Below are 25,584 nucleotides of genomic sequence, written 5' to 3'. Positions count from 1 at the left end.
GGGGCGAGTCAGATTAACCTCGTGGCACCAGGAGGTTCGAGTTCGCTACGCCACTTTTCGGTTGGCACCCGGACGGGTGCGCCTTGGTGACCCACGGGACCGTAATCGTAACTTTGAGATGGAGCTTGGAAACGCGCTTGTATGTTTGCCCCCAGATTCACTTCGAGGTCCTGGATGCGACGAGGGCCACTTTCGAGGAAGGCAGCTTCGACGTCATCTACAGCAGAGACACGCTGCTTCACATTGCTGACAAGCACACCCTTTTCAGCCGATTCTATGTGAGTCCTGAAGGTGGGGCGGCGCACACGTCTCCTCACTTCATATGACCCGCTCGCGGAGCAGAATATGCGGGGCGTAAGTTCGTCTGCTTCTTGCACAGAGGTTGCGATGATGTCAGAACGCCTAACTCTTATTGGATGATTGAAAAAAAAAAGAGAAAAAAAATGGTTGGTAGAGCTTAAGACATCTAGCAGTGAGGTCTACAATGGTCTACCCACTATCCTTCCAATCAAAGCCAATCAGAACTCGGCGTCGTTCTGACGTCACAGCAACCCTTGCGCAAGAAGCAGACGACTTGCTCTCCGTATAGCAATTCGGTCTCAAATATATGACTTTAAGTATTGGGGGATAAGTAAATGTCGCTCTTGCCAAAGACGATGTGCGCGACGACATGAGGCCAATGAGGTGGCGATTCACCGCACATGCGCCGTCCTGCATCTCTCGCCCAAGTCCCCCCAAAGCGCGCTGCGTCATTGGTCGTTCTGTTGTCTGTTTATACACGGCAGCTTTGAAACGGCGCTTGCGTAATAAAAAGAACGCAATTACACGTGTCTAAGTGGCACATTCAATGTCCGAAGGTTCGAGGTGCTTACCGATTGTCACGCTTCAGTGCAAGGTCCATTTCGCGAACGCAGAGCGAAAATAATGTCCAGCCCCGAAATCCGGCGCTCCTCAAGGCGGCTTCCCCGCCTTGAGCAGTGCTGGTCCCACCGACGCCGACGCCGGGATTTCTGCGACATGTACTCCTAAACGCTATCGCGTTAAAATTTCTTAGATGTTGATACACCCGTTTCATAAGCTTGCATCCGTCAAATTAAAAGGTATGCTGCATTCCCAAAGTGGAAAACCACTACGGTATAATCATAATTACAAATCTCCCGCAATAACTTCCCAAGGAAGATGCAGGGGTACTCAATATGGTGAAGTAATAACCGTGTTGCCATTCCAGAAATGGTTATCGCCCGGCGGAAAAGTGGTGTTCACCGACTACTGCCGAGGGGACCGAGACCATTCTGACGAATTTAAGGAGTATGTGGCAGAAAGAGGCTACAATCTACTCACTGTGCAGCAGTATGGATCCGTGAGTATGGATTATAACAGCGTGCAATGTGTGGTTAACTTTAATCTCAGGATGTGTCAACTATATTCCGTTCACCCCCTGAGCTGGCAGTGAGGTGGAAGCTACCCGTTCCTTGGACCAGTCGTACGTCTATCATTCGCCACGTGATCACTCTCCGAGTTCAGGCAATGAAAGGGGGTGGTTGAATGATCCAGCGGGTGCATAGCTCATCCTGCATCGTCAGCTTAAGGGTGGACGGTTTATAGATGGAGTTCCATCAGCACGTATTACCAAGAAAATCAGAAAAAAAGTGCCCAAGGTGAGTTTTCGTTCTGTTTTGCAGCTGATGAAGGAAACTGGATTTGTGAAGGTTCGATCTGAGGACATATCTCAGGAGTTCCTTAGGGTCCTCAGGGTGGAGTTGGACAAACTAAACACACAAAAGGATGACTTTCTGAAGGTGAGTTCATCACCCCACACCAATTGCCACAGTGCAACACACACACACACACACAAAAGAAAGTCTACATTATTTTGTTGCATAACCAAAAAAAAAAATGTTTTACCAGTTATACTCAGCAGATCCCAGACACCTCAAACGCATCCCGGCTTGGGATAAGATGCCAAATTTTTAGATATCAGCCTTATGCAATGAAAAGATTAGAAGCAATTTGTTTGAAATTTTTAATAATGGTGGGTAGCAGGGAATGAATGGAGTCCACTGCTAAAAATGACTGCCATTTCTCATTACAAATTTAAGAAAATCACTCCTAACTTTTGAATATACCTATTGATAAATTACCCAAGCATCAAGGAGAATGCAGGAATTGGTGTTCCACGCGCCGCACGTGCTGGCCTCAGCAGTAGTAGCTTTTCTAAAGCAAATACATAAAACAAACGGCATCTTGCACGCGGGTTCCTCGATGCTTTATTTTGGTTATTTACTTTGAATCTTTTATACGGAAAAGGCGTGCGCGTGTGGCGCGTGGAACACCAATCCCTGCACTCTCCTTGATGCTTGGGTAATATAGCAAGAGGTCTGTTAGGTAATGTTAAATTCTGGATTCATTAGAAAAGATAATGCCTTCTTTTTTTTTTTAAATTCTGGATTCACATGCAAATAGAAGAACAATAATTAACTCAATGCTCTGCCGTCAATTTTACAGAAGTTTTCTTCAGAAGACTACGAGTACCTGAAGCGAGGATGGGAAGCAAAGATCAGGCGTGTCTCCGACGGCGACCAAGTGTGGTGCCTCGGTTACGGAGAGAAGCCCCAGTAGAGCTTGTGTTTGGGCTCACTCAAGATCAACACAGTTGCAGAAAAACGTGCATAATAAGCATAGCAGCTTCTAAACAGTGGTTGTGACTACAAGCTCTATCATTCTCAATGTGCCTACACAAAAAATGTGATAGCCAATAGCTTCCATGTGGCATCTAAGGAACTCGCATGTTTTGAGGTTCCTACCCACGGCATAGATTTGTCAAGCAAGGTGAAGTAATATATAAAAGAATTTCTCATAGAGTAAATGCCAATTTTGGTTAAAAAAACACACTTAATAATGTTTGGTGCTTTTACTACACCTAGTGGCATTATATTACAATAAACGATGTACATTGTTGCATGTTCATGCATGGTGCTCAGAAACATGAAATGAATGCCTCGGCATGATTGCTTCTTTTTCATACTCAGTAAAGATAAGATGGGAAATGGCACAGACAGCGATTTATTCAGAAAATATTACAGGATGTTTAAATAAAACTCTTTGCCTCCCTTTACTTGTGTGAAAGCATGTGTAAGGCAAGAGCCTCATCTCCCAGCAAGTCAAGGCCTGTATCCAGGGGAGCCAATTCGTCTTCTTCGCTTTCCTCGTCCGAAGTTTCCTCGCTTACTCTTCTTTTCTTTGACGCCACTTTGCTATCCCTGTCACCCAAGGGCCGTTTGCTCCTGCGGGGCAAAGTTTGCAAAGATGCCACAGAAACCATTTTTCGTCCTATGACTTTTCCTTGCTCTCTAATGATGCAGTATCAGTATCTGGCTAAGCTTTTCAACTAATTTATTGGGAGGAAGGATGCTTGGACTGTTTGCAGAAAGTCATACTCAACAGATCAAGGACAATCCTGACGGTACCATCCATAGACATCTGGAAAATTTCAAATTGGCCAACATTTCTTGTGTAACAAAGATGTTAGGTTTGTCTGAATAGCAGTTCCCCAGAAACTACCTGGCTAAAAAACAAGTTTTGAAATAGTACTCTTTGAATTCGCAACAACTTTCTAACTTTTAGAAAAGTGGTTGTTGTCAACATTTCTAGGTTTCCCGAACAGCGAGCCTGAAGATTGTTTCCGCCAGAAAGAAAGAAAAACGTCCCTCCAACCTTTTTTCGATCTTCACTTCAAGAAAAAGGGAAAGCCCTACCCCTTTTTGCAGAGATGACCTCCCAGACACCGCTTTAGTATGAAGAGAAAAAAGTCAGAGGGAATGGAAAGAAGGACATGGGGAAAAGCTTTTCTGCCAGGCAGAAAACAAATTTGGGAGTCGGCCTTCAGAGGTGAATGTTCACAGAGGCCCCATGGCAAGTGTGACACATTGCTCATGTCTTCACTGATGGAGGTATCAAGATTTACTATGACCCTGTTTTAATGCAAAATATATTGAAGTAAGGAACTAAAATCTCCTGGCACTGAGAAGCACTAGGTTGTAATTATGGTATTCTTATGCCAACTTAAAAAATATTCTCCCATACTGAAGCAAGCATAAAAGGGATCACTTATCTCTTCTTTGGGACAAAGCTGCTTTGGAGAATTCTAAATGCGACCATGTTAAATCCCCGATTTACAGATGCCCATGGCACCTTTGATTCATGGGGTTTTTCCCTGTGTATATCACATAAAACACTTCAAAGTAGGTGGTTCAGTTTGCATTCTATGCTCAACTGGGAAATTTTCACCTGCTTTGAGTTGCAAAGAAGTGCTGGAGGCCCATAGAGGTTGTCTTTTCTTTCTTGGCAATAGGTGCCACGAGTTCTCTCTGAAAAGGTGTACATACCTGCTTGCTTGGGGAAGTCGTTCTTCGTCAGTGTCGGCGTCTTCCGAACCAGAGTGTGATTCTTCCCCGCTTTTCGAGTCTTCATTGTTGCTTTGTTCCTCTTCACTGCCTTCCACTTCCTTCTCTTCCTCATTACCACTCTCCTTTGGAAGAAAAGATGAATTGCAAGATGAGACCAAAGTTCTTCTTACACCCCCATACGAAAAGCCAATTACTTGTACATTTGCAATGCACAATAGTTAACTGAGTAGAGGTTTCGGTTCTGAAGCACTAAGCAAAATCAACACTTTGTGTGGTTCAGCACCCAAGGAAATCCCCTTGCATACAAACTGCTATCTACTCAATAGACCTCCTGCAAAATCGAAGCGATTCTAGCAGCGTAGTGCAGCGCAAAGCATCTCGGGAATCTAATGGTCACGGTTTCGGTGTCGATTTGCCAACCTCGATTTCTGACACCCTGTCACGACCAAATACAGTGCGTGCATTTTTGAATATTTGACTTTTTTTAAATTTATATTAGTACTTAGTACTGCAAGGGAATGCTTACCAATGCGAACAGAATGCTGGGACACACATTTTGGGGGCTCCCGACATATTAGACTCTGTGGCAGGTAATTGCAGCAAGAAGAAGTGCACTGGACCGATCAGACTGTTCCATCGTCCCAATGTCTTGGGCTTCCTAAACGAATGTTGACCCAGGAGGGTCATGCTGCATTTTGGATTGTAGCCAGGCTGCCAGAAAGGTATGGGACGTAGCTGGACATGCTTTTACTCCTCGCTTAGTTTAGGCAGGTTCTTAAGGCTGTTGGGGGTCCATGTCTCAGCGGAGGCTCTCACGAAGATGAATGGGTACAATGCAAGCAAGCACCGATTTTATTTTCAGGCAGTGCCGAGACGCAGTACTTTACCAATGGGGCAATCAAAATCGAAACCATGCCACTCCTCTCCATGGCAAAAGAGGCCCCATAATGTAATGCGCGCAGTGTTGCGTGCACTGGAAGTAGTCAATCTCAATAGTTGGATAAGGTGATCTGTCTTGCCAAAACAGTAGGACCAAACGATCCTAGCACTGCTGAGTTTCATGCTTGGTATACACCTTTTCTACATGGGCGCTGCCATCTTCAATTCTGGAACGTTTGGTATGCGTGCAAACATCACATTCTTCTCGTCTCAACACTAGAGTGTGTTAACATTTTAATTGCAACTGTCAGTCGTTCTTGTTATGACCCTTTTATACTTTTTTACTTGTTCGGGGTTGTAATCTCTTGCTTTTTTTTTTCGGAACGCACACCGGATATGAAAACAACGTGGCTGGGTGCGAGGCTAAACGAAAAAGGTGCATATCTGGATATGTTTTTGAAGTAAATTTCTGTCAAACATTTCCAGCTTCAAATTTAGATCTATGAACTCACAAAGTTTCACCAACATTCACACATTACACTGTCGATCGCTCCCCACTCCCAGGGCCTAAAACATCAGAAAACCATGCCCTTTATAATTACACAAATAAAAAGAATAAAAAAACTCTTTACTTTTTATTTAGAAAAAAGTCAACTTGTAAAATGTAAAATTGAGCATTATTTTTATTTCATAACACCCTCCTCATTTATTAGTAGCACCATTTGATCTACCCAACTTTAGCCTGTTCTTACACAAATTATATAACGCGCTATGGTAACACCACTTCTTACCCTACCAAAAGTAAACCACAAAACTCACCGCATCCAAAGTCACTTCACCTTGCTCCTGCTTCCGCTCTTGTCTCAGCTTCAACCGCTTTGCCTGAGGAGCAGCAAAACAAAAACAAAATGTTAGAAAGCAACAGCTTCTCCACATGCCACATCTCTACGGCGCAGAGTTGTCCCTCAACCAGCGACAATGAATCTGCAGTATGGTGGCCAAAACACATCCCCGAATGGAGCGTTTAGCATCCCCTACTGCCCGAGCGTCGAAAGCAGTCCCGAAATGGCAACAAATCTCAACCTGTGATCCTCTGCTGCTCCGCCACTGCCGGGATCGCAACACGCAACAGTGTGGTACTTTTACACATCCTCGGTCGGAAATCGAGGAATCACATTCAAGGACGCACTAAACAGAACAGTCGGAGACACACTTCGGGGGTCCGATTTTGGTCGCTGCGAGAGCGAGATCTAATTTGCCCCTCGTGGAGTGAGCCGAGATAGCGCTTGTAGACAGCACGTCTGCTGACGTGAGCGAAGAACGCCGTCTGTCTGCTAAAAAGCGTCATTCGCAGACGGAAGTGAAACCGTAAAACGTTGTACATAGTCTGCAAACAGACCGAATAAAAAGTCGATTGTCTGCTATGAACCGAGCGCCGTGGCGGGGCAAGATCGGACGCGGGCTGAAATTGTGATCGTCTGCTATTTAGCGTTAAAAGCCATTGACAACCCGCGCCTGTTTTTCAAACCTCAAGTTGTTCCACTGCCGTATTCAAGCTGACATTGACCGGTGGACGAAGGAGTACTCAGAATGAGCACATCAAAGGCCACGAGACATTTCTCGCTGTTTGTATGTTGGCGAGAAATCCTCGCCAAAACATTGCCCGACTGTGAACTTGCAAACGGGCCAATAAAATCTCACTGCCAGATGTCGCGCAAGCTGTGGCGCCGCATCCAATTGGCAGCTGAGGATGCCCTTGCTTTCACTGAGACCAAAATCGGACACTATTCGCCATGGTCTGCAGCAGGAGAGCTACCGTACCCTGTGCATTGCCTTGACCCTCTCCCTGTCGCGCTGCTTGTCAAACTTGTCCTCCTCCTGCAGGATCTTCTTGGAGATCTCCAGGTCAATGCCACAGGGTGTCTTCTCATCCTTGAGCAGCTCCTTTATCGTGTCTGCCTTCTGGACGTTCACGCCCTCTTCAATAACCTGCAAAAAACAAAAAAATTAAAAAAAAAACAAAAAAAAAAACAGCGTTGCTATTTGTTGGCAGAGCCTCAAACTAAGCTTGAGAGAGCCTGGTTCGTCCAAAACAATTGAGTGCGTGAACCGGGAAAGCTGCCTTATCCTGAACGGTTTGGGGGCAGCTCCACATTGACGAGCTAGGCTCGTCCTAAATGGTTAAGGGGTTAATGTGATCAGCTAGTTTGGATACAACATGATGATATGGCATTTACAATGCTACATAGGCTCTAACAGCTTGTAACTTTGCCTAGTACGGAATGAAGGTGCAATGGGTTATTGGCTCAATGCTGCTGTCACAAATTTAAAGTGACACTGAAACGAAATTTATGTTTGCCAAGATTTCCACTGAAATGGTCTACAAGGGCCTAGCTACCCATATAAAATACACTTGCAGCTCCTTTCTTTTTTGTCAGGACTTAGGTATTTGGAGTTGCTCTTATTATTTTTTCCATATGCGATGATAACATAGTGGACAAAACATTGTTGTAGGTCGTCTAAGGCACATATTCATAATTAAAAGTACTACTAATAGAATTCAGAGAGCATAATTTTTATGACCAATGAAATTCCATAATCACAATAATTTAGAGAAACTCTGATGGTGTAGACTACAGAGCACTGTGACATTATAGGTCACCGCTCTTGCCTTTTCAGTTCCGGTTTGACTTGTTTGTTTTTCACAAATATGTGACTTCACGGCAAAAATACTTGTGGGTAGTGTCTTGGCTGCGTAATCTATATGCTTTGTGCAAAACCTGCTCTTTTCAATCTCAGACGGCTACTTTACATCATAGTACTTGTTTGCCCATAAATTACCATAGTATCATGATTCGTTGGCCTGGCATCCTCATCAATCTATTCTAACAAACACATCTGAAGGTGTACCACCCTCATCTGTAATACAACTACCTAAAAAAATATATAAATTGAATAATCAAGGTCGCTAACCTTGCCCTCCTCGTCAAAAGCGACCTTAGTGTTGGCGACGAGCTTCTTCCTTAGGATTTTCTTAGCAACTGCCGCTTTTGTCAGGGGTTTCTTCTTCTTCCGCTCCTCATCGGCGGGCAGCTCTGCTTCTGCATTTTCCTGAAGAGAGGTCATTCACAAATCAAACTCGCCGGTCCACAGTGTACCACAAGTAAACAGGGGGGTGCTGCATCCTAGATAAAGCAGCACTAAGTTCAGACCTAAAACAAAGCCTATTGAAACTTTGAACAAATAAAAAGATTGATTGCAGCATTGCCAAAAGTGGAGACGAAAATCACTGCATTTGTTTAAATCCACGTCCCCCATTGGTCAAAACTCTGCATATATTTTCTTTTATAGAGAACAAACAAAAAACTTAGAAGTTCATTGGGCCTACCCAACAAAGCAACGAGAGAAGCTACAATATCTCCAAACCTGACCTTTTCCGTAGAGTATGTCCCTTACCTCCGAGTCGTACGTGATCCTCTGCTTGACCGTGAAGATGTCCTCTAGGTCAGAGTCCTCGCTGTCGTCTTGCGTGTAGAACTGGAATGCCTTGGTGTCGGAGCCCCGCCACGGTGACGGGGATGCGCCACCCAGGCGGTCTTCTGTCACAGTGGAATGAGACGGCTGCAAAGCGTCGCCTCGGCGAGCAACCTTGTCTTTTTCTTCTTTTGCCTGAACTTGTTTCAGGTGTTTTTGCAGAAAACGAACCCGAGGTGCCACAGCCAAGCCAAGAGACCTGTGAAAAACAACAAACAAAAAAGGTCAACAAGTTTTAATAGCAACTCCAAGGATATGAAATCAATGCCTTCACACATCTGATGTACCACTACCCCTTTTGCTTTGTAATCAGCTCTTGTGTTGGATATTTTATCTAACACTGTTTGTAAAAAATCCAACATACAGTAAAACCTCGTTATAACAAAGTTGAAGGAGCGGTCGTAATTATTTCGTTATAACCATTAGTTTGTTATAGCCAATGTCCATTTCTTCCCACTATTAGCAAGCAAGGGGAATTATGATTGCTTTGTTATATCCATTAGTTTGTTATATCCCGTGTTGTTATAACGAGGTTTTACTGTATATAGACTTTGTTACTGGCTGTGCTTGGTGCTTGACAAAATAAGCTGTCTGATATTGCCTTTCTCCAATCCTCAACCACCAATATTGGCCAGCTGCCTGTATGCTTGATTGCAACCAGCCTGTCACCAATGGAGTTGACCAACCTCTGGTTCGAAATATGGGTTCGTAGATTAGTTTACCTCCAGTCACGGCACTTTAAAAAATTAACAAAGTTAACAAAGTAAAATTCTTCTGGCATAAAAACGAAAACATTCATAGCAATTGTTTTTGGCAACATATTCGTATGTCTTGATAAGCATGTGAGCAAAGTTGCGGTGAAGTCGGTATGCTAAAGCTGAAAGTTCACAGACATGTGACCAAACAATGTGTATGACAGAGATATAAACAGGCGAGTTAAAAACACCCAATTACATAAAATAGTTGTTCTCAACCATACTGACAATATATGAAGAAACTGAAAATAAAGTAAAAATATAATTTTTCAGGTAATTCATAGATGCAAAAATCTTGACTTCATTCCAAATTCTGTACTGCATATAATTGACCTCATGCTTGACACCGAAGCAAACATTACACCAATATATAATTTTCTTGGCATGAAACTACAATGCAATAAATATCATGATATATAAAACTACTGATTATAGATTTATGCTATGGTAATTAGCTCCACCCGCTCTAAAATAATGTTAGGCATACAAAAATAGTCAATTGTTTCATTATGTAAGAAAATATCAGTTTGGACAAAGTCACTTTCGGTATATAGCTGTATTTTTGTATAGAGCTACACTTTCCACGAAGGTCACATTGTTATTGTTTTTAAAAACCGTTTACTACACCTTTAATTTTTCTTTGTAAAGGAGTTTTTGTTCATCCCTGAAACTGGGGTCCGACATACTTTCCACTGCAAACCTGAAAGCTCGACGTGTTGTGCATGTTTGGATCTGGAAGAAACCCTGACGGAATCCTACTTGGCCTGTCACAGGCTGCATGAAACCCCTTGAGGATTGGATCGGATTATGGTGGCTTAACCAATTGGGCGATCGCAGTATAAAAAAAAAAGGGATTCACTGCCTGACGACAAGTTGCCAACCCTTGGTTTAGGGAAGTAGCAAACAAGGGACTTACCTGGCAAATGCCTCCAAGTCCAGCTTCTTGACGTCAAAGACAGACTTGTCCTTCATGAGGAACGTGCTCTTCAGGTAGGCTGTAAAACACTGAGCAGCAACGAGGAGTCAGGAACTGTGGAAGAACAGCCGAGACAAAGGGAGGGCTTACCCTCTGAGCGCTCTCCTTCAAGGAGACGTCACGAGCACACAGGGCTTCCATCTTTCTTTGGACGTTCACAAACTTTCTCGGGTTGACTCTAGAGTGAACATTCAAGAGGTGCATTTAGAACAGACAAGAGCTTGCCAGCCTTAGGAATGACTGTCAAGGTTCAAATTCCTATGTTTTGTAGTATATATAATGCGGTGAACACCAACCTTGTACTGCAATCTCTGCTGTAAAATGCCTGCTGTGTGTGTCATGTCTACAGTCTATGGAGCCAGCAGAGTAAAATCTTTACGAAGTTTACATATATAAGCATTGTCGGTGGTGTGTCCTCTAAATATATACTGGTACACTCTTTTGAGGGTTCTAAATTATTGGAAGTCCATACATTAGTGGAAAATGCAATAGCTTAAACCTTCCTCCTGACATGTGCTGCAACAAGGACCAGTAGTACTCTGCTCACTGGGAGCAGTCATGCAATAGACTTTTGAAGCTTGATGGGTCCTACTGACCTCGTGGGACCCATGGTAATCAAAAACTAGTGCAGAATGAGGTAGTATATCTTCTGCATTTAAATTAAATATTAAGATTAACTTTCATAGCTTTCTTTATTAGGCAGATGCGACAGTGTAAAACGCTCTAAAACTGCAATCAATGTATACCTAGAAACTTACAATATCTTGTTGATGGGGATTTTTCTAGCCGTCAGCTGTTCTGCCATGGACTCTTCAGATGGCAGGAGGACCAGCAGCGCTTCACCACCTTTCTCAAACCTGCATGAGCAATAAAGCAGGAGCACATTTCCCCAACTAACTATGTGAAGCAAAGCTATGTATTTTGCTGGCCATTCTTTAATCGTACAGTACTTAGTTCTGGATCTCGCGAGTTGCACAACAGCGTTGTGCAGACAGGCGTAACCGAGGAACATTGAACGCCTCGGGTACATTTGTGCGGTGCCATACTGTCGAGACTGGTTATAACAAAGTTTATGGGAATAGAAAATCGCTTCACTATATCCACCTCCTCATTATATCTGGACCGCATAAAAGTAACACGCAAACAAAAAGATAACACGGGCCGTCACGGGCACATGTTTATCGTGCCTGCAGAAAGTGGTCAAGGCTTCCCTGCACGCACTTTCCACTAGATCTCGCCAACTGCGAGAAGCTCCGATCGAGAGACGATCCTGCGAACTACGTAAGAACCGTGTCGACAGCTGCGACGGCCTCTGTAGAGGACGCCGGTAGTGGACGGCATTCTTTGCGTTTATGCGCACTTCGTCGAGAGGGTGGCACACTCTTGTTTGAAGAAGATTGTCGTCGCCTTTCCCATTGAGGTGCTGGTGGTGCCAGGGCTCGCCATCGTTGAGTGGCGATGAGCCACCAACTCGGTGCTTAAGCGAAGTTAGGCTCTCGTGCAGAGAGTGACCACACCGAACAGCGATGCCAACCCAGGACACGAAGTAAACATAGAAGCGCGCAAGGCACCAAGTTTGCGCTCAAGTTCGTGCTTCGTCGGTAAAGAGAGCCTAGACATAAAAGAGAGGGCAACTGCCCGATCGGGGTCATGTGGTTTGTGGGCTGCGTTTGCAAAATGAGCTGCAGCCTGCAAGGAGTCAAAAGCATTCACAATCTGCAAACGTGTTCGCCTCTCTGCATGGCTTCCTCGCCACGCTGGCCACGAGACAACCAAATGCAGGCCCATCTGCTCACGAGACGTCCGCTATAAAATTGAAAATGCTCTTCATGGTTGGAGTTGCTTTCTCACTTAAATCTAGGCTCTCTCTTTCAGTACATTGTCGCTAGTGCTCCAAATGCCCCATCGGCATGCTACGATGGCTTCTCCGCGTGCGATGCAGAAAAGCCGCTTCCCAGTTAAGGAGTGTGGAGCAGATGGGTCAGTTCATGCCAAAGGAGACGCAACAATTTTAATGCAAAAGCATTAAATGTCCTATAGAGCGCAGCCGGAAGTTTGAAAACGCGAAAAACGGCTCCTAAATTCTTTCCTTCAGTAAAATGGCATTTAAAATGGCTGCGACGCATCATACCTAGTTCCAAGAAATGTCACCTCACAGAGAAGCCCTCTTCCTGACACTGCGGCTAGCACGCCAATAAAAGGGAGAGGGTGGCGCACGCGCATTGGCAGCAGAGGCCGGTCGGTGGCCGGCCTCTGCAGAAAACTGGGGGTGCGTTGCTTGCAGGAATGTGCAGTGTGTACGATTGCTTTCGCATTCCTACACGTAAGCAGTCTTATTTTCATGTCTGGGATACACTTTAAATATTAATTCTGATAAAGAAGCCTCTAAACTCCAGGGAAAAAATATTTTTGTAAAAACATTAATTATATTTTTGCTGTTATCATGCTCTAAATCTCTGGAATTTGCATAAAACTCGAATGGTTTAGAAGGACATTGTGAAAAAACAGTTGTGTACCAGAGAAATTTAGGTGGGTGCCTAATTACTTAATAATATGCCATATCTTACACTAAAATACAAGCATTGAAAGATGCCATTTTGGGTCCAAATAGAAGCTCCAAAAAGAAGAGACTTTATGAGATTTCTTTATTTCTTTTAGTCTACTGACCAGGGTGTCGAACCGGAACCGAACCGAACCGAAAACCGGAACAGAACCGTTATTTTTAGCCGAACCGGAACTGAACCGAACTGAAATCTTCGCCGCCATCTTGGAACTGAACCGGAACGGAACCGGAAAAAAATATAACGGTAACCGGTTCAAAACGGTTCACGGTAATTTTTTTTGTTAGTATTACAAATTTTATATTTGGGAATAAAAAATTGGCACGTTAATTCCTCTAAGTATTGATCAAATCGTCATATACAGAATTCCAATGTATAATAAATCCTGGTTTTTTGCGGCGCTTTCTTATCGGCACTATGAATAGCCATGTGTCACATCGTCACGAGACGTCATAATGTCAAGACATGCCGTCAAGTAATGTCACATCACGTGACCCCGTGACGTCACGTGACTCACCGCGTAAAGTCGGTTCAAATTGAGGACGTCGCTAGATCTATTAACGTTGTTGATACCGTGACGTCACATGACATCACAACTTCGCACTGAGAGTCCCATGACACCATGATGTACCCGATTGTCATGATCCCGAGTCAAATGCTCTGGTTCATGACAACCAGTATCGCCAAACATTCGGGTAACGGCTCGTGTTCAACTCAAAGATTATGATGGGCGCAAGTCCCACTAGAGCTAGAAGCAGAAGCAAACGAAAGCGACAAGCCTCAGACACATGCAGCATGTTCGCGATGGTACCTTTATACGGCTTTGAGTTGTTCGGTGCTCGCGAAGTTAGCAGGAGTGTTTACAAGCCTGCAAATGGTACCATCGTGTGCATGATACTCGTGTTTAAGCATAGCCTTCTTTATTCTACAAAGCCTGTCAAATCGCGAAATACTCTGGTTTAAGGCTAGCCGCTGTCGTTTGTTTCTGTTTGTCGCTTTAGTGGGGCTCGGGCCCCATTATAGCCCAACTAAAACTATATCTGAAGATTAGCCCATGCTTCGCTTTGCCAACCCTGCTTATGACTATGATAAACACTGACGCTGCATATATTAGGATCAGATCACGTGGCTGATAGTTCTAATTGCGAGTTGAGGAGGGGAAAGCTGTTTCATTTCTTTCTTTCGACTGTCTCTCATTTCTCGGAGGAACAAACTAATGGATGGTTTTGCAAGTTATCAACGTCAGGGATTACAACTTGGCGGTATTTATTGAACTGAAAGTAAAAAAAATGCTGCACGGCCCATTTTACATGTATGCACACCATTGAGGCTCCCAAACATGTTTTTGTTATTGCTGAACTGCCTCAGAAAGTTGTACCAAGAATAGAAGTGTTAAAGGGTCTAAATGTGACGTATTAGTCCGACGTTACATGGAACTATTAGTGTGTACGTGAGGGATAGCTGAAAAGAAAGATCCTTGTGGTCTCACGGGGATAGCCAAACGTTTGCAGCCGCTCTAAGTCTCACAGGAGTGTCGTTCTCAAGTTCTCCAAGTTTCGACCGCCCTGTATTTTGTTTAACCTTCACAGTTTGGTGCAAAGTGAAAGCAAGGAAGAATTACTGTTAACGAGTGACACAAATATAATTGTCGAGTGAACACCACTCAATACGGAGCAGGCAATCCCTGAGGAATAAAAAGTATCTTGAGGAGCAACTAAAAAAAAGGGAGTGGGGAGGGGGGTAGTTTTAAAGCATACTGTGTCGTAAAGATTCCTCTACCGCGCACTTTCGGCGCAGACTAGAAAGCGTGGCCTGGAAACGATAGTGACAGACGGGTAGTTGGTACAACTTTTATTTGTAAAAACACTCTTGCCAGAAAGAACGTTTTCGCCGCGCCAGATACTCGCGCCGTGTCTAACGACGATGCACCAACAAGAAAATTGTGTGCCTCTCAAATACATAGCTTGCACTGAGCGCGAAAATTTTGCAGCGTGCATTTTGCCCCATCGGATTTGATATTCTCAGCAAGAACAACTCGCAATGACAACCAGTATCTAGTGCGATTACGTCACGTGCAAACCATGTTAAATACTTCAGCTTTCTGGTGAAGTGCGACGTTCGCAACACTAGCAGTAGACGTCCAAGGTGTAAAGTTGTGTAGTATTTATAGCAGTCTCGCGATGATATACGGCAGCCTAATGAAATGTTGCAGCACATGACTGATAAAGAACAGAGTCGTGAAGTAAGGTCCCAAAACAAGTGCACGTAAAACCTAAGATAACATTAGTAGTATCTCGCGACGTTTCGAGCTGAGGCAAGCTGATGCCCAAAAGTGACTTATATTAGGATTCTAAAAATCTTCATTTGCCCTGCGAGGAATCTATGTTTAATTAGGAATATCATTTTATGCATTTCTATGCATCTCTTTTTGCAGTAAAGCGTTGTGTAAGGGATTATTTAGAAAAAATTGCGTGTCATCTCCTTATTTCCGCACATTTCGTGTATTTGCCTTGCGATATATCATGTGATCACAGTGTTTTTTGGCATACCCTGCAACCCAGTATTTTACACTGCAAAACAGCTAACAAAAGCACGTTGCCGAAGTCTCAACAGCTGGCGTATTTTCGAGTATCGTCCTTCCGTGTCGGTCTCAGGCGGTTATGTGAACTTCATAAAGTCAAATTTATCGATGATAATACAAATGTACTTAATTCCTGTCTGAAGATTTGGCAGCATAAATAGAAGATCCTCACCTCAAAGATATATATGTAAATGCACTTTTAAATTATCTGAAAGATGTTCTGCAAATCTTTTTCGGCGCTTTTATCCTCTATAGACACGTTATAGGTGATTTGGAAAAGCTTTAAATAATGTTGTTGTTTTTTTATTTTGAAGCTAATTTAAATAACTATATGTGTTCCTCACGCATATATAACTTCTCAAATATATAGAAGTTTATTATTGCGTTTTTTATGTGTTTTTATTATCGCCTTTTTTTACTGGAACGAATGATGGAACTATGACGATTGCACACTTAAACTCTCAGAAAGTGTCCAACTAAGTAGCTTCCGAATTGAGTAGAGCATGAAATCCCACTTTGTTCTATTTGACAAAAATCATCAATTAGAGAGGGTGATGCTTATTTGCAAATTAAATTGACCGGCATTTTGTCAAGAGCAAACCTCAGAACCAGGCTATGCCAGTTTATCCAATATAGAAAATGTTCGCATGGGTAAGCACTGTTTTAGGTCAGATTCGATCTCAGTACGAAGGTGCTCATAGGTTAGAGTGAACAATTTCAGCCACTCCTTTTCGCATGATTCGTCGCCCGCATCATGGTGCTGAGAGCAAACAATGCTAGTTAGAAAAAACAAGCATTGCGATTGTCGCTTAGTGTTTTAATAAAATATAGAGTGGAAGGACTTGTCCCGTGACTTTCGTGACATTTTTAAAATTATATTGCCTTAAGATCAGTCGTCTCGTCGTCATATATATATTGTGAAATGTATTCCGTAAAACACATTTTATGGTATATATGGCGACGAGGTGCCCATTTCATGATTTTATTCACTGTAATTAATTTATTAGTTCAAGGGCAAAACCACGATTCAACATCTAATACTGCGATACAAAGTTGTTCCTGTCACGGGTATTTTAGGCAACCTACTTCACTTCGCGAAAACATTTCGATTCAGGTACAATGTATGTGACTCTGGTAAACGAAGGGAGGTTGAGTCGTATAGACACGACGTTTGGTATGTTAATGGAGATTTTCCTTTCTTGTTGTGTAGGTATAAATAACAGAATTTTATAATTTTTGTACCTGAAAATAAAACTGGATTGAACAAACAATAAAAAAAAAAAGAAAACTATATACTGTAAACGACTTATTTTTCGTGGGCTCAATATTTCGCGATTTAGGTCAAAGCTGAAGTTTTGGAATAATTCGTGGGTTGTAATTTTCTCGACGCGGTGGAATCTCAATATAAATATCAATCTGTTTACATCTTACCGAAATTGTTCGCGGGACCCATTTTTCGCGAATTGTAGGCGATTCGCGAAATTCTCAAAAATAGGTCCTCGCAAAAATCAGATTGTTTACAGCAGTTAGATTCATGGCCTAAATAGTGCCTATTGACAGAACAACGCAGAAAATATATTCTCAATTTAGCGGTTCAAACCGGTATGAACCGGTTCGAACCGGTTTGAACCGTTATTTTTGCGCCCCGGAACTGAACCGGAACTGAACCGAAAGCCGTGAACCCGAACCCGAACCGAACCGATAAAAATATCGGTTCGACACTCTGCTACTGACTAGCTGAAGAGCTATCCGGCCTGAATAGTTTTTACCACGACAGACAAGGCCGACGCGCAGTAGGCATTCCCAAACTCGGGAAGCAGATAATGCAAGTCTGCGTTCAGCACAAATTATCTGGACATAAGCAGAGTAAAATTAAGATGCCAGTATCATTGCGTAACATAAAGAGAATACGGATGCATGGAAGTCAGGATAACGTCCACTTCAACTGAATAGAAGAGGTTTTCAGGAGGGCGTTGAAGACCTTGCGGTGGCGTCTCACACCGTTGACAACTCGCTGGTAAACGCTGGCGTGCGTCGCCTACGACGCAAGCGCCTATTTTGAAAGTTCTGGGCACTGCTGCCCGCATTGCTTTTTCTGACTATATATTTAATATGGCCGTTTCTGCACAAACTGAAGATTTTGTAATTCAATTACAATGCAACCAAACGAGACTTTGAAAATGCAACAGATGTAATTGAATTATCAATTTTATGAGAACAAACAAGAAAAGTATTGTAGCTAACACCCAAATCAAAGTTGACAAAAACAATTCATGGTCTTTTTCTTGAAGCTCCTATTTGGACCCAAAATGGCGTCTTTCAATGTTTGTATAATAGTGTAAGATAGGGAATATTACTAAGTAATTAGGCAACCACCTAAATTTGTTTGGCATACAACTCTTTTGACAATGCAATTTTTAGCTACATGAATTTTAAGCAAATTCCAGAAATGTAGAGCATGTCAGCAAAAATAAAATTAATTTTTTTCACAAAAAAATGTTTTTTTTTTAGTTCAGAGGCATCTCTATTCAAATTAATTTTTTCACATATATCCTAGACATAAAAAAATTGCTACGTCTTCTTTAGAATGGATGGACCCAGACAACGATGCAGAGGCTGCTGCCGCCGACCTTTGCAGCATCGTTCTGGGTGGCTGCTTAGCCGCGGCAGCAAGGTGCGGCGGTCTGCGACTTGGTAAACTTTTTAAATTTGATCATTTTTTCAATTGTCACAAAATTTCTCTTCACTATTACTGCGGAAGCCACCCATTTACTTTGTCAAAAACAGACACAAATACATTTAAAAAGTGCAAACGGGAATGGCAAGTCGTGATTGCTTCGCTATAGCCGCTATTTCGTTATAACAGACTTTGTTATAAACGAGCACGACAGTACTACTAAAAAAAATGTTTGCTCACTCTTTTTTACAACTGAGCTACACCTTAGCTCCTCCAAACTGAGCAAATGAAATAAAATGAAACAAAACAAAAGTGGCGAGCGTACACCACAAATAACTGGCAGTGGCCCTTCAGAAGGTGAAAATGAAAAAGAGGAAAACGTCACCTTGCAGTTCTCCCAGCCCTGTGGATGTAGGTGTTGACATCTTCAGGACAGTCTAGCTGAATCACCCAGTTCACAGCAGGAAAATCTAAACAGAAGTGCACAATAATTAAACGCGGCAATAACCAGACGGAAAGTAAAGTGCTCCCCAAACGTAACGCCACCACGAGATGGTCCGTTTTTGGCACTTTGTGAGCCATTCCTGGGTTTGCCAGTCAAAATATGCGGTGAAGTTCTGACTCCCTGATCGCAACTCAACCCGGGGAAGGCATTCAAACTGCTGCAGTGACCAATTTAGTTTTGAGTAGCCAGAAATAGATCAATAATTTGGTAACCGAGGGGCCATGGTAGGTTTGAGGGGCAGTGTACATGGCAAGCATATAGGCTCCCCACAGACAACAAATGCTGCACAAGCCATCATTGCCAGTTCGTTCCAGCAGTACCAATTCAGCACTCTATCATTGGGAAATCAAGAGCATCTACAAGCAGAAAACAAGGTGGGAGTGCCAAGCGTACTCACCAAGACCACGAGCCGCAATGTCGGTGGCAATCAGGACGGCACTTTGCTTGCGGCAGAACTCGTCGTAGACGGCCATCCGCTTCATCTGGTACATGTTGCCGTGAAGTTCCAGGATGGTCATGCCGGGCCGCATGCGACAGAATGCCCTGTATACATACTTCACCTGCGGGACACATTTCATTTCAATTCAAGGGAGCTTTAACCGCGATTGTGAGTGTCCCAGCGTGATTCTTAAGCACAGTTTGAAGGTTAAAGGGGCACTGACACCCCAAAGGTTGTATTATTGTTTGTTGCCTAAAACGATGCCAGTTGTGTCATAAACAAGCAAAAACTACCAAATTGTAAAAAACATTTCCCCATGCGCGTGCGCGCCTTTTTATTTTTGACGTTTTCTCTCCTCCTTCTCACCTCCTCGCTTCATTTTATTTGTGACGTAATCTATTATCAAATTTAAAAGCTTTATAAGTGACATTTTTATAATATTTGATGACGGCATTCGCAAAACATGCTTTTAAAAGCAATTGCAACGCACTACGGCCCTTCTTTTTGAAATACCGAAAATCGAAGTCCAGACTGATGTCGCCTTCTGGCTTTTTATTCTCCCTCGGAAAACATGGCGGCACTCGGCACATACACTGAGGATGATTGGAAAGTCAGAGAATCGGACAAAGTTCCCTTTTTTAGGTGCGCGACGACCTCTCAGACTTGGAAAAGGAAATCGTCAAACGGTCAAAACGACTGGGTTAGGTGTCTGTGTACCGTAGTTCCCGTTGTGACTCCACCGGGGCAGCCGTTCACGCAGAACCGGTGCAACGTGGCCCCTCACATCACTCATAAAAGTCCACTACGCATCCTCTTCAACCTCACACCGTTTCAAAGAATTTGAGATCGATGAAAGGGTCCTAAAAGAACTTTGAACTCGAAAGTGAAGCGCCGTCTTCTCACAGCAATAGGCGGCACGCACGGAGGAGAGCGGTTGATCGTGGGACGTGGGCGAACACGACACCTCGGGTCGGGATGGCTGAGAGGCGTGAGAAAAATTCGAGTTGCAGGACGACTCAATCTTTGACGTCACTGCACTGGCGCGGATCGTGGCCTGCTTTGGCCCGCCTTGTAGACTCGACTGCAAGGCTTGTGCCCGGCCCCGGCCCTTCACGAATGAAGCCGTGAAGCCCAAGTTTGGCCCACGGGCTGGCCCGTAGCTGTGACGACCTCTACCCAGAAGTCACTTGGAGGGCCCTTGTGGCCATCGGTGTAGTTATGTTTAACTAAAACTCGGTATACTACCCAATCTCTCACCCTTCCACGGCAGAAGAAGACATGCAGTTAAGCGACATTGGGGATGTGAATGGATGCCAAAGCGCCTCACCTGCTTGCAGCTAGAAAGGAAGACCAGGATCTTCTGTTTTAGGTGACTCCGAATGAACGACCACAGGAGGTTGAGCTTGTTGTGGAGATCACACACGGTGTAGCTCTGGAGCAGCAAGTCACAAAAAGCATTTTAGCAAGCCCAGATTATTCCCTGGTGAAAACTCATAAAATATATTCTACTAAATTGATACCCACTGCAATTACTAGTGACAATTATAACTATTCTGGGTTCAGGAACTCCTAAACTACTCACAAATAAATAGAATATTAAGTTGCGAGCAATTTATTACGACAGTTGTCATTCCAAATAAGCTCTTGGATTCCTAGAAAGTCTCCCAAACTCTCACACTCTAATTGTTCTTGAATGCATCCGCAAGTTGCACTCCTTTGATAACGTTCGCAGCATGTTTCCAAGCTGTTTCTTAAACCAAGGGGAGCAAGGACGCATGAGGATTAATAGCACACATATTTCCACAGTTATGTCCATCCAGTTCATGAGTGTCTATTATTTAGTCTAGTTTTGCTTAGTGACACGTCGAATGATACCTCAAGATGAAACATTCACTTATCTTTAATAGCGTGGTACTAAATCGACTGTTATGGAAAAGAAGGTTATAAGAAAGTGTGTCTTATTTGAAAATAAAACATTGGAAGTGTTTCCCATGAGCGTTTTGTTTTCAGTGCCTGAGGTTGAGCCTGTCTGTTCTGCAACTCTTGCTTTCTCGTCTCTTAGATGACAACACAGGCCGTGGCAACAAAATTAGGCGTAAGGGGCCCACTAGTCTTACCTGGACCAAAGCTTCGGGAGTAGTGAACTTTGCATTCTCGTGCACAGACACGTAAACTGGGCTCTTGAGACTCAACCTCGCCAAGTCCTTCACAGACCTACAAAATGGGAACATAACGAGAGATGAATGGTTGTTCTACTCGACAAGACATAGCTGGTTCAACCCCTATATCTAGAAATGCTAACTTACGGTATTACTGGAAATTAGCATTAGAACAAGACATCATGTTGTTTTTCAGCTCTTCGAGTATTTTAACACAAAAGTAGAAGTTCATTTTCACACATCTTCCATGCTTTTCTTTGTTGTACCAGGGTTGCTTCAAAACAATACCTGTTGCCTGTCATTATCCAAATGCAAAAGTAACAGGTTATCTAACTCTGGTTCATTTCATGTTGCCTCAATGTTCCACCATATACTACAAGTACTACAGGATTAGGTGCAATTACATCTTAAATCATGAATACAAATGATACAGATGAGAACAGGTCCTGGTATGTAAATTAGAAGTCACCTTACCTTTATCATCTTTATGTGTAAGCCCTTTGTACATCTCTAATTCAGTATGGGTTTAAAGGGGTACTCCACCGATTTTTTGAGCTACCTCAACTAACTATATTTTCTGACTCCCCGGCCTTTACTCTCTCCGGTATGCTATTTAGAATCGCGAAATTCATAATAGTTATTGCGAAATCGGCGAATGAAAATGATGCAAAAACCAACATTCAAATATACGCGCGCTTTTCAGGCCCGTGACGTCAGGGGCAGGCAGGCTTGCCAGTCGAGCAAGCAGCCAAAAAATAGAATATGCCAATCATTTGTTCCGTGCTGGAGCGCGGGTGCTGCAGCGAGCTTCCCAAGCATTCATTTGACACCATGAAACTGCTTCGAATCAGTTTAAAACAAAATCTACAGCCCAAAGAGTGAACCCCTGCCTTCCACTGACGTCACTTTTTCATTGTTGCCAGTAGAGACTTCGAGCTTGAAAAACACGGTGAGGACCAAAACTGTAAATTTAATAACTTCGCGAAAAAACAATATTTTGACCTAATATTTGGGATACTATTTTCGTGATGTTTGTTGGTTAGTTAAGCAAAATTTCAAGCAAATCGGAGGCAATAAAAAAATCGGTGGAGTAGCCCTTTAAGAGAAGCTTAAGGAAGTTCTGCTAATCGAGAAACTTTTATAGGGTCCGGCTTTGAAACCAAACACCAAAAATATGACATTTCTTTCTACAGGTTGCAAGTAATAATTATGTGACCAGGAAAAAGGTCACTGTAGTAGTATGAAAAGAAGTCAAATGCATTTCTTACAGCAGCATGGAAGGCCACCATAGTAAATACTACCATGTGTTCTCTCACAAACACTAAACATTTGTGACCCAATCACCAGTAGCTTGTAAAGAACTAGCAGTTTACAAGCTACTAGAAGTAGCCCATAAGATTGGCAGCTCACTTGGTCTGCGTTGCGGAGAAAAGCAAAGTCTGTCTCTCGACCGGAAGGTTTTCCAGAATGGCGTTGACGCTCTGCTGGAAGCCCATATCCAAAATGCGGTCAGCCTCATCCAACACTGCAAGAGACGTGAAAAACCGTAAGAAAAGGATGGCACCCAATAATGCTGCAGGATTGCTGGATTGGATAAAGTATACCATAATGGCGGGAAAAACACCTGTACAACATTGCACAGTGAATCAGAAAAGCTGTACTGGATCGGTACAAGTTTTCTCACCAAGAATCTGTAGCTGCGTGGCGTCGAAAAGAGGATTCTCGTCCATATGTTGGAGCAGACGACCTGGAGTGCAGATCACAATGTTGCAGGAGTCCATCCTCTTCCGCTCGAACTTCAAGTCCTTCAAGGGGTGGGATGGGGGGGAAGGCACATTTCACTCAGCTTACACATTATCTCTTGGCAGGCAACTTAGTCAGAAGGACACCTGTTTTATTTTCATTTGTTTGGACAAGCACGTGCAATAAAAAAATGTGACCTTAGAGTAAAGCTAGTCTCATTCAAAGGTGAACATAACAAGTTAAGCGACTGATTTTATTTTTGTTATTATCATCACCTTGGATAAATCAGTCCTTGACTTTGAGGGTTAGCGGCACACTGCCAGGGAGGGCTAAGCTGAGCACAGCACCGCAAAGGTCACACATGCAAACACATATACTAAACTTCAAAACTTATTCAACTTTACAATACACAGCTCTCCGGACTACACGCGTACACCACTGTCTTTCCAAGCATTCTACAGAACTCGAAGTGTGGAACTGGTGAAGAGCAGCTCGTGTTTCCCTGATGTCCTAGCCGCTGTGTTTTAGCGTCTTTTGCTTCACTTCTGCGTCTGCCTACCTCTAGTCTTTGACAGGCTACAAGGCGTAACAAACAAGGCTAAGCTGACGTCTCTTTGTCTGGTGGCGGGGGCAACCTTCACTGCTCCTCGATGTTGAGAAAAGTAGCAGAAACAGACCAAAACAACCCACCTTGCCGCCTATGACGAGGCCCGCCGAGAAGTCGTGATGAACGCCAACCTTCTTGAGGACCTCAAAGATTTGGTACGCCAACTCCCGCACCGGAGTAATGATCAGGGCGCCGAGACCGTAGTAGCGAGACCACATTTCACGGTAAAGCTTCTCCAAGACCTACAAAAACAAAGGGGAAATAATTCAAACCAAAACACTTCTGACTGTGTTCAAAGGAACACTGGCAGGGTAGTTATGCTGCCAGTGTTCCTAGGCAAATAGTCATTTCTCACTCACTGGAATGACGAATGCCAGTGTCTTTCCAGAGCCAGTCTTTGCAGCTCCGAGAATATCCAAGCCCTTGAGGGCAAGCCCGATGGATTCCTTTTGTATTTCCGTAGGAGTGACAAAGCCAGCATTCTTCAAACCTAGGGATGAAAGAAGCAAAACAAAATTAAGAAGTCCTTAGACTGGTCGTACCTATTTTAGTTTTAATGTTTCGAAGTGTACAATAGCTGATCATTATACTGCGAAACCTCACACGACGATCAGATGCCATTCTTATAATTCGTTTCTGTAGATTTGAAGTTGCAAAAACCCGTGGTAGAGTCGAAGAGTTACAGATGACAAAGCCAAATTCTAGCTGCAATCTAACTAAAGACCTGAACAAGCCCAGTAAACAAAAGGGTGCAAAAATTTGCAACATATTTGTGAAATTATGGCCAGTATTCAACATTTACTATTATAAAAACGTGGTTACAGAAATAAAGGAACAGACAATACAGACAACAAGATCATCTATAAGGACACCCAGTGAATTGAGTTGCCTTTTTGATTTTAAGATGTAAACCAATGACACCGCGCTTCCTAGATAACACGAGACTGAGATTTAGTTTTGTGGATTAAATGATTGACAGTTATTGGAACACCATTCAGAAACATGTTCTAAGTCAGCTTGAAGAAAGCCATCACCATGCACCAGTGTCAACGGCAGCGAAGATAAGTGAGCACAGTCAACGCCATTAGAATTCTATGAAAATGACAATGCGATTGAGGCTACCTACCCAGTTGTGTCTTGGTAGAGAGCGGGAAATCTTTGAATGTGTTTGCCGTGTTAACGTCAAACTGGAATAAAAAAAACAAATACAAGGTGATTAAAAACAAGGCGGGCTGGCAGGCGCAGTTGCGTTCTGGTTTTAACCTTACTGCCCAGCCAGGCACACCATCCAGGGTAATACTCTTTTTGTGCAAATAAATATTGTTTTAAGGCATTTTATTTCGAGACGGATGCTACGTATCCAGATCAGGGCCAGACTATGCTCTGCAAGAGAACCTTTCCGCATATTTTAAGACAAAAGAGTCCGACAAGTCCCGGTGCTCTGAAAATGTGGCAAGGCAACTTGTATGTACTGTACAAATATTTTGGAATTCAAATCGACCGACAAAGTTTGACAACCTTCCTAGCGCGTGGCTCACCGTATCATACGCTTCTTTCAACCTCTCAATTTCTTCCTTTTCCGTGAGACCCTGCGTTTGCCTCTTTCTGTACAGCTTCATGGATTCCTTGGATCCTCGGTTGTCGAACTTCCTCGGCATGTCCTTGTTCCATTTTTTCCTAAAACCTGCTCGTTTTCCACCACCACGTTCGTCAGCGCGTCGATCCATGTTGCTCGTGGAAGCCGCCATCTTCAAGGTACGAA

The 25,584-nt window shown here is 43.3% G+C and overlaps 2 protein-coding genes across 2 annotated transcripts in view; one reads left to right on the top strand and one right to left on the bottom strand.

The window, feature by feature from the left end:
• Positions 1–3,115, top strand: part of LOC8039062 (phosphoethanolamine N-methyltransferase 3) — a 21,049-nt gene extending 17,934 nt beyond the window's left edge. The window contains exons 9-12 of the mRNA XM_029995755.4: positions 156–278; positions 1,229–1,360; positions 1,683–1,799; positions 2,506–3,115. Of these exons, the coding sequence (XP_029851615.2) occupies positions 156–278; positions 1,229–1,360; positions 1,683–1,799; positions 2,506–2,619 (486 nt within the window). The 3' untranslated portion in view covers positions 2,620–3,115. The remainder of the gene's footprint in view (positions 1–155; positions 279–1,228; positions 1,361–1,682; positions 1,800–2,505) is intronic.
• LOC8031235 (probable ATP-dependent RNA helicase DDX10) lies at positions 3,046–25,584 on the bottom strand. The gene is made up of 19 exons (XM_029995754.4): positions 25,361–25,584; positions 24,949–25,009; positions 24,182–24,312; positions 23,906–24,064; positions 23,157–23,277; positions 22,883–22,997; positions 21,431–21,527; positions 20,641–20,745; positions 19,272–19,434; positions 18,755–18,839; positions 11,309–11,407; positions 10,641–10,728; positions 10,491–10,579; positions 8,742–9,018; positions 8,259–8,396; positions 7,107–7,274; positions 6,105–6,167; positions 4,386–4,528; positions 3,046–3,284 (listed from the first exon to the last, which is right to left on the bottom strand). Exons 1-19 carry the CDS (start codon positions 25,568–25,570, stop codon positions 3,113–3,115), a joined length of 2,484 nt encoding a protein of 827 aa, XP_029851614.2. The 5' UTR covers positions 25,571–25,584; the 3' UTR covers positions 3,046–3,112.

This window comes from Ixodes scapularis, unplaced genomic scaffold (genome assembly GCF_016920785.2).
Source record: "Ixodes scapularis isolate PalLabHiFi unplaced genomic scaffold, ASM1692078v2 PGA_scaffold2__306_contigs__length_199485367, whole genome shotgun sequence".
In the NCBI taxonomy this organism is placed as follows: Eukaryota; Metazoa; Arthropoda; class Arachnida; order Ixodida; family Ixodidae; genus Ixodes; species Ixodes scapularis.
Note: the sequence above shows the minus strand (reverse complement) of the source record. Positions and strands in the feature narration are given on the sequence as shown.

Coding starts and splice junctions, on each gene's coding strand:
- LOC8031235 (XM_029995754.4), bottom strand. CDS start 25,570: ATGGCGGCTTCCACGAGCAACATGGATCGACGCGCTGACGAACGTGGT. Junction 11,408..18,754: donor AGGGCTGGGAGAACTGCAAG/GTGACGTTTTCC, acceptor TTGCTCATGCAG/GTTTGAGAAAGGTGGTGAAG. Junction 10,580..10,640: donor TGAAGGAGAGCGCTCAGAGG/GTAAGCCCTCCC, acceptor GTTGCTGCTCAG/TGTTTTACAGCCTACCTGAA.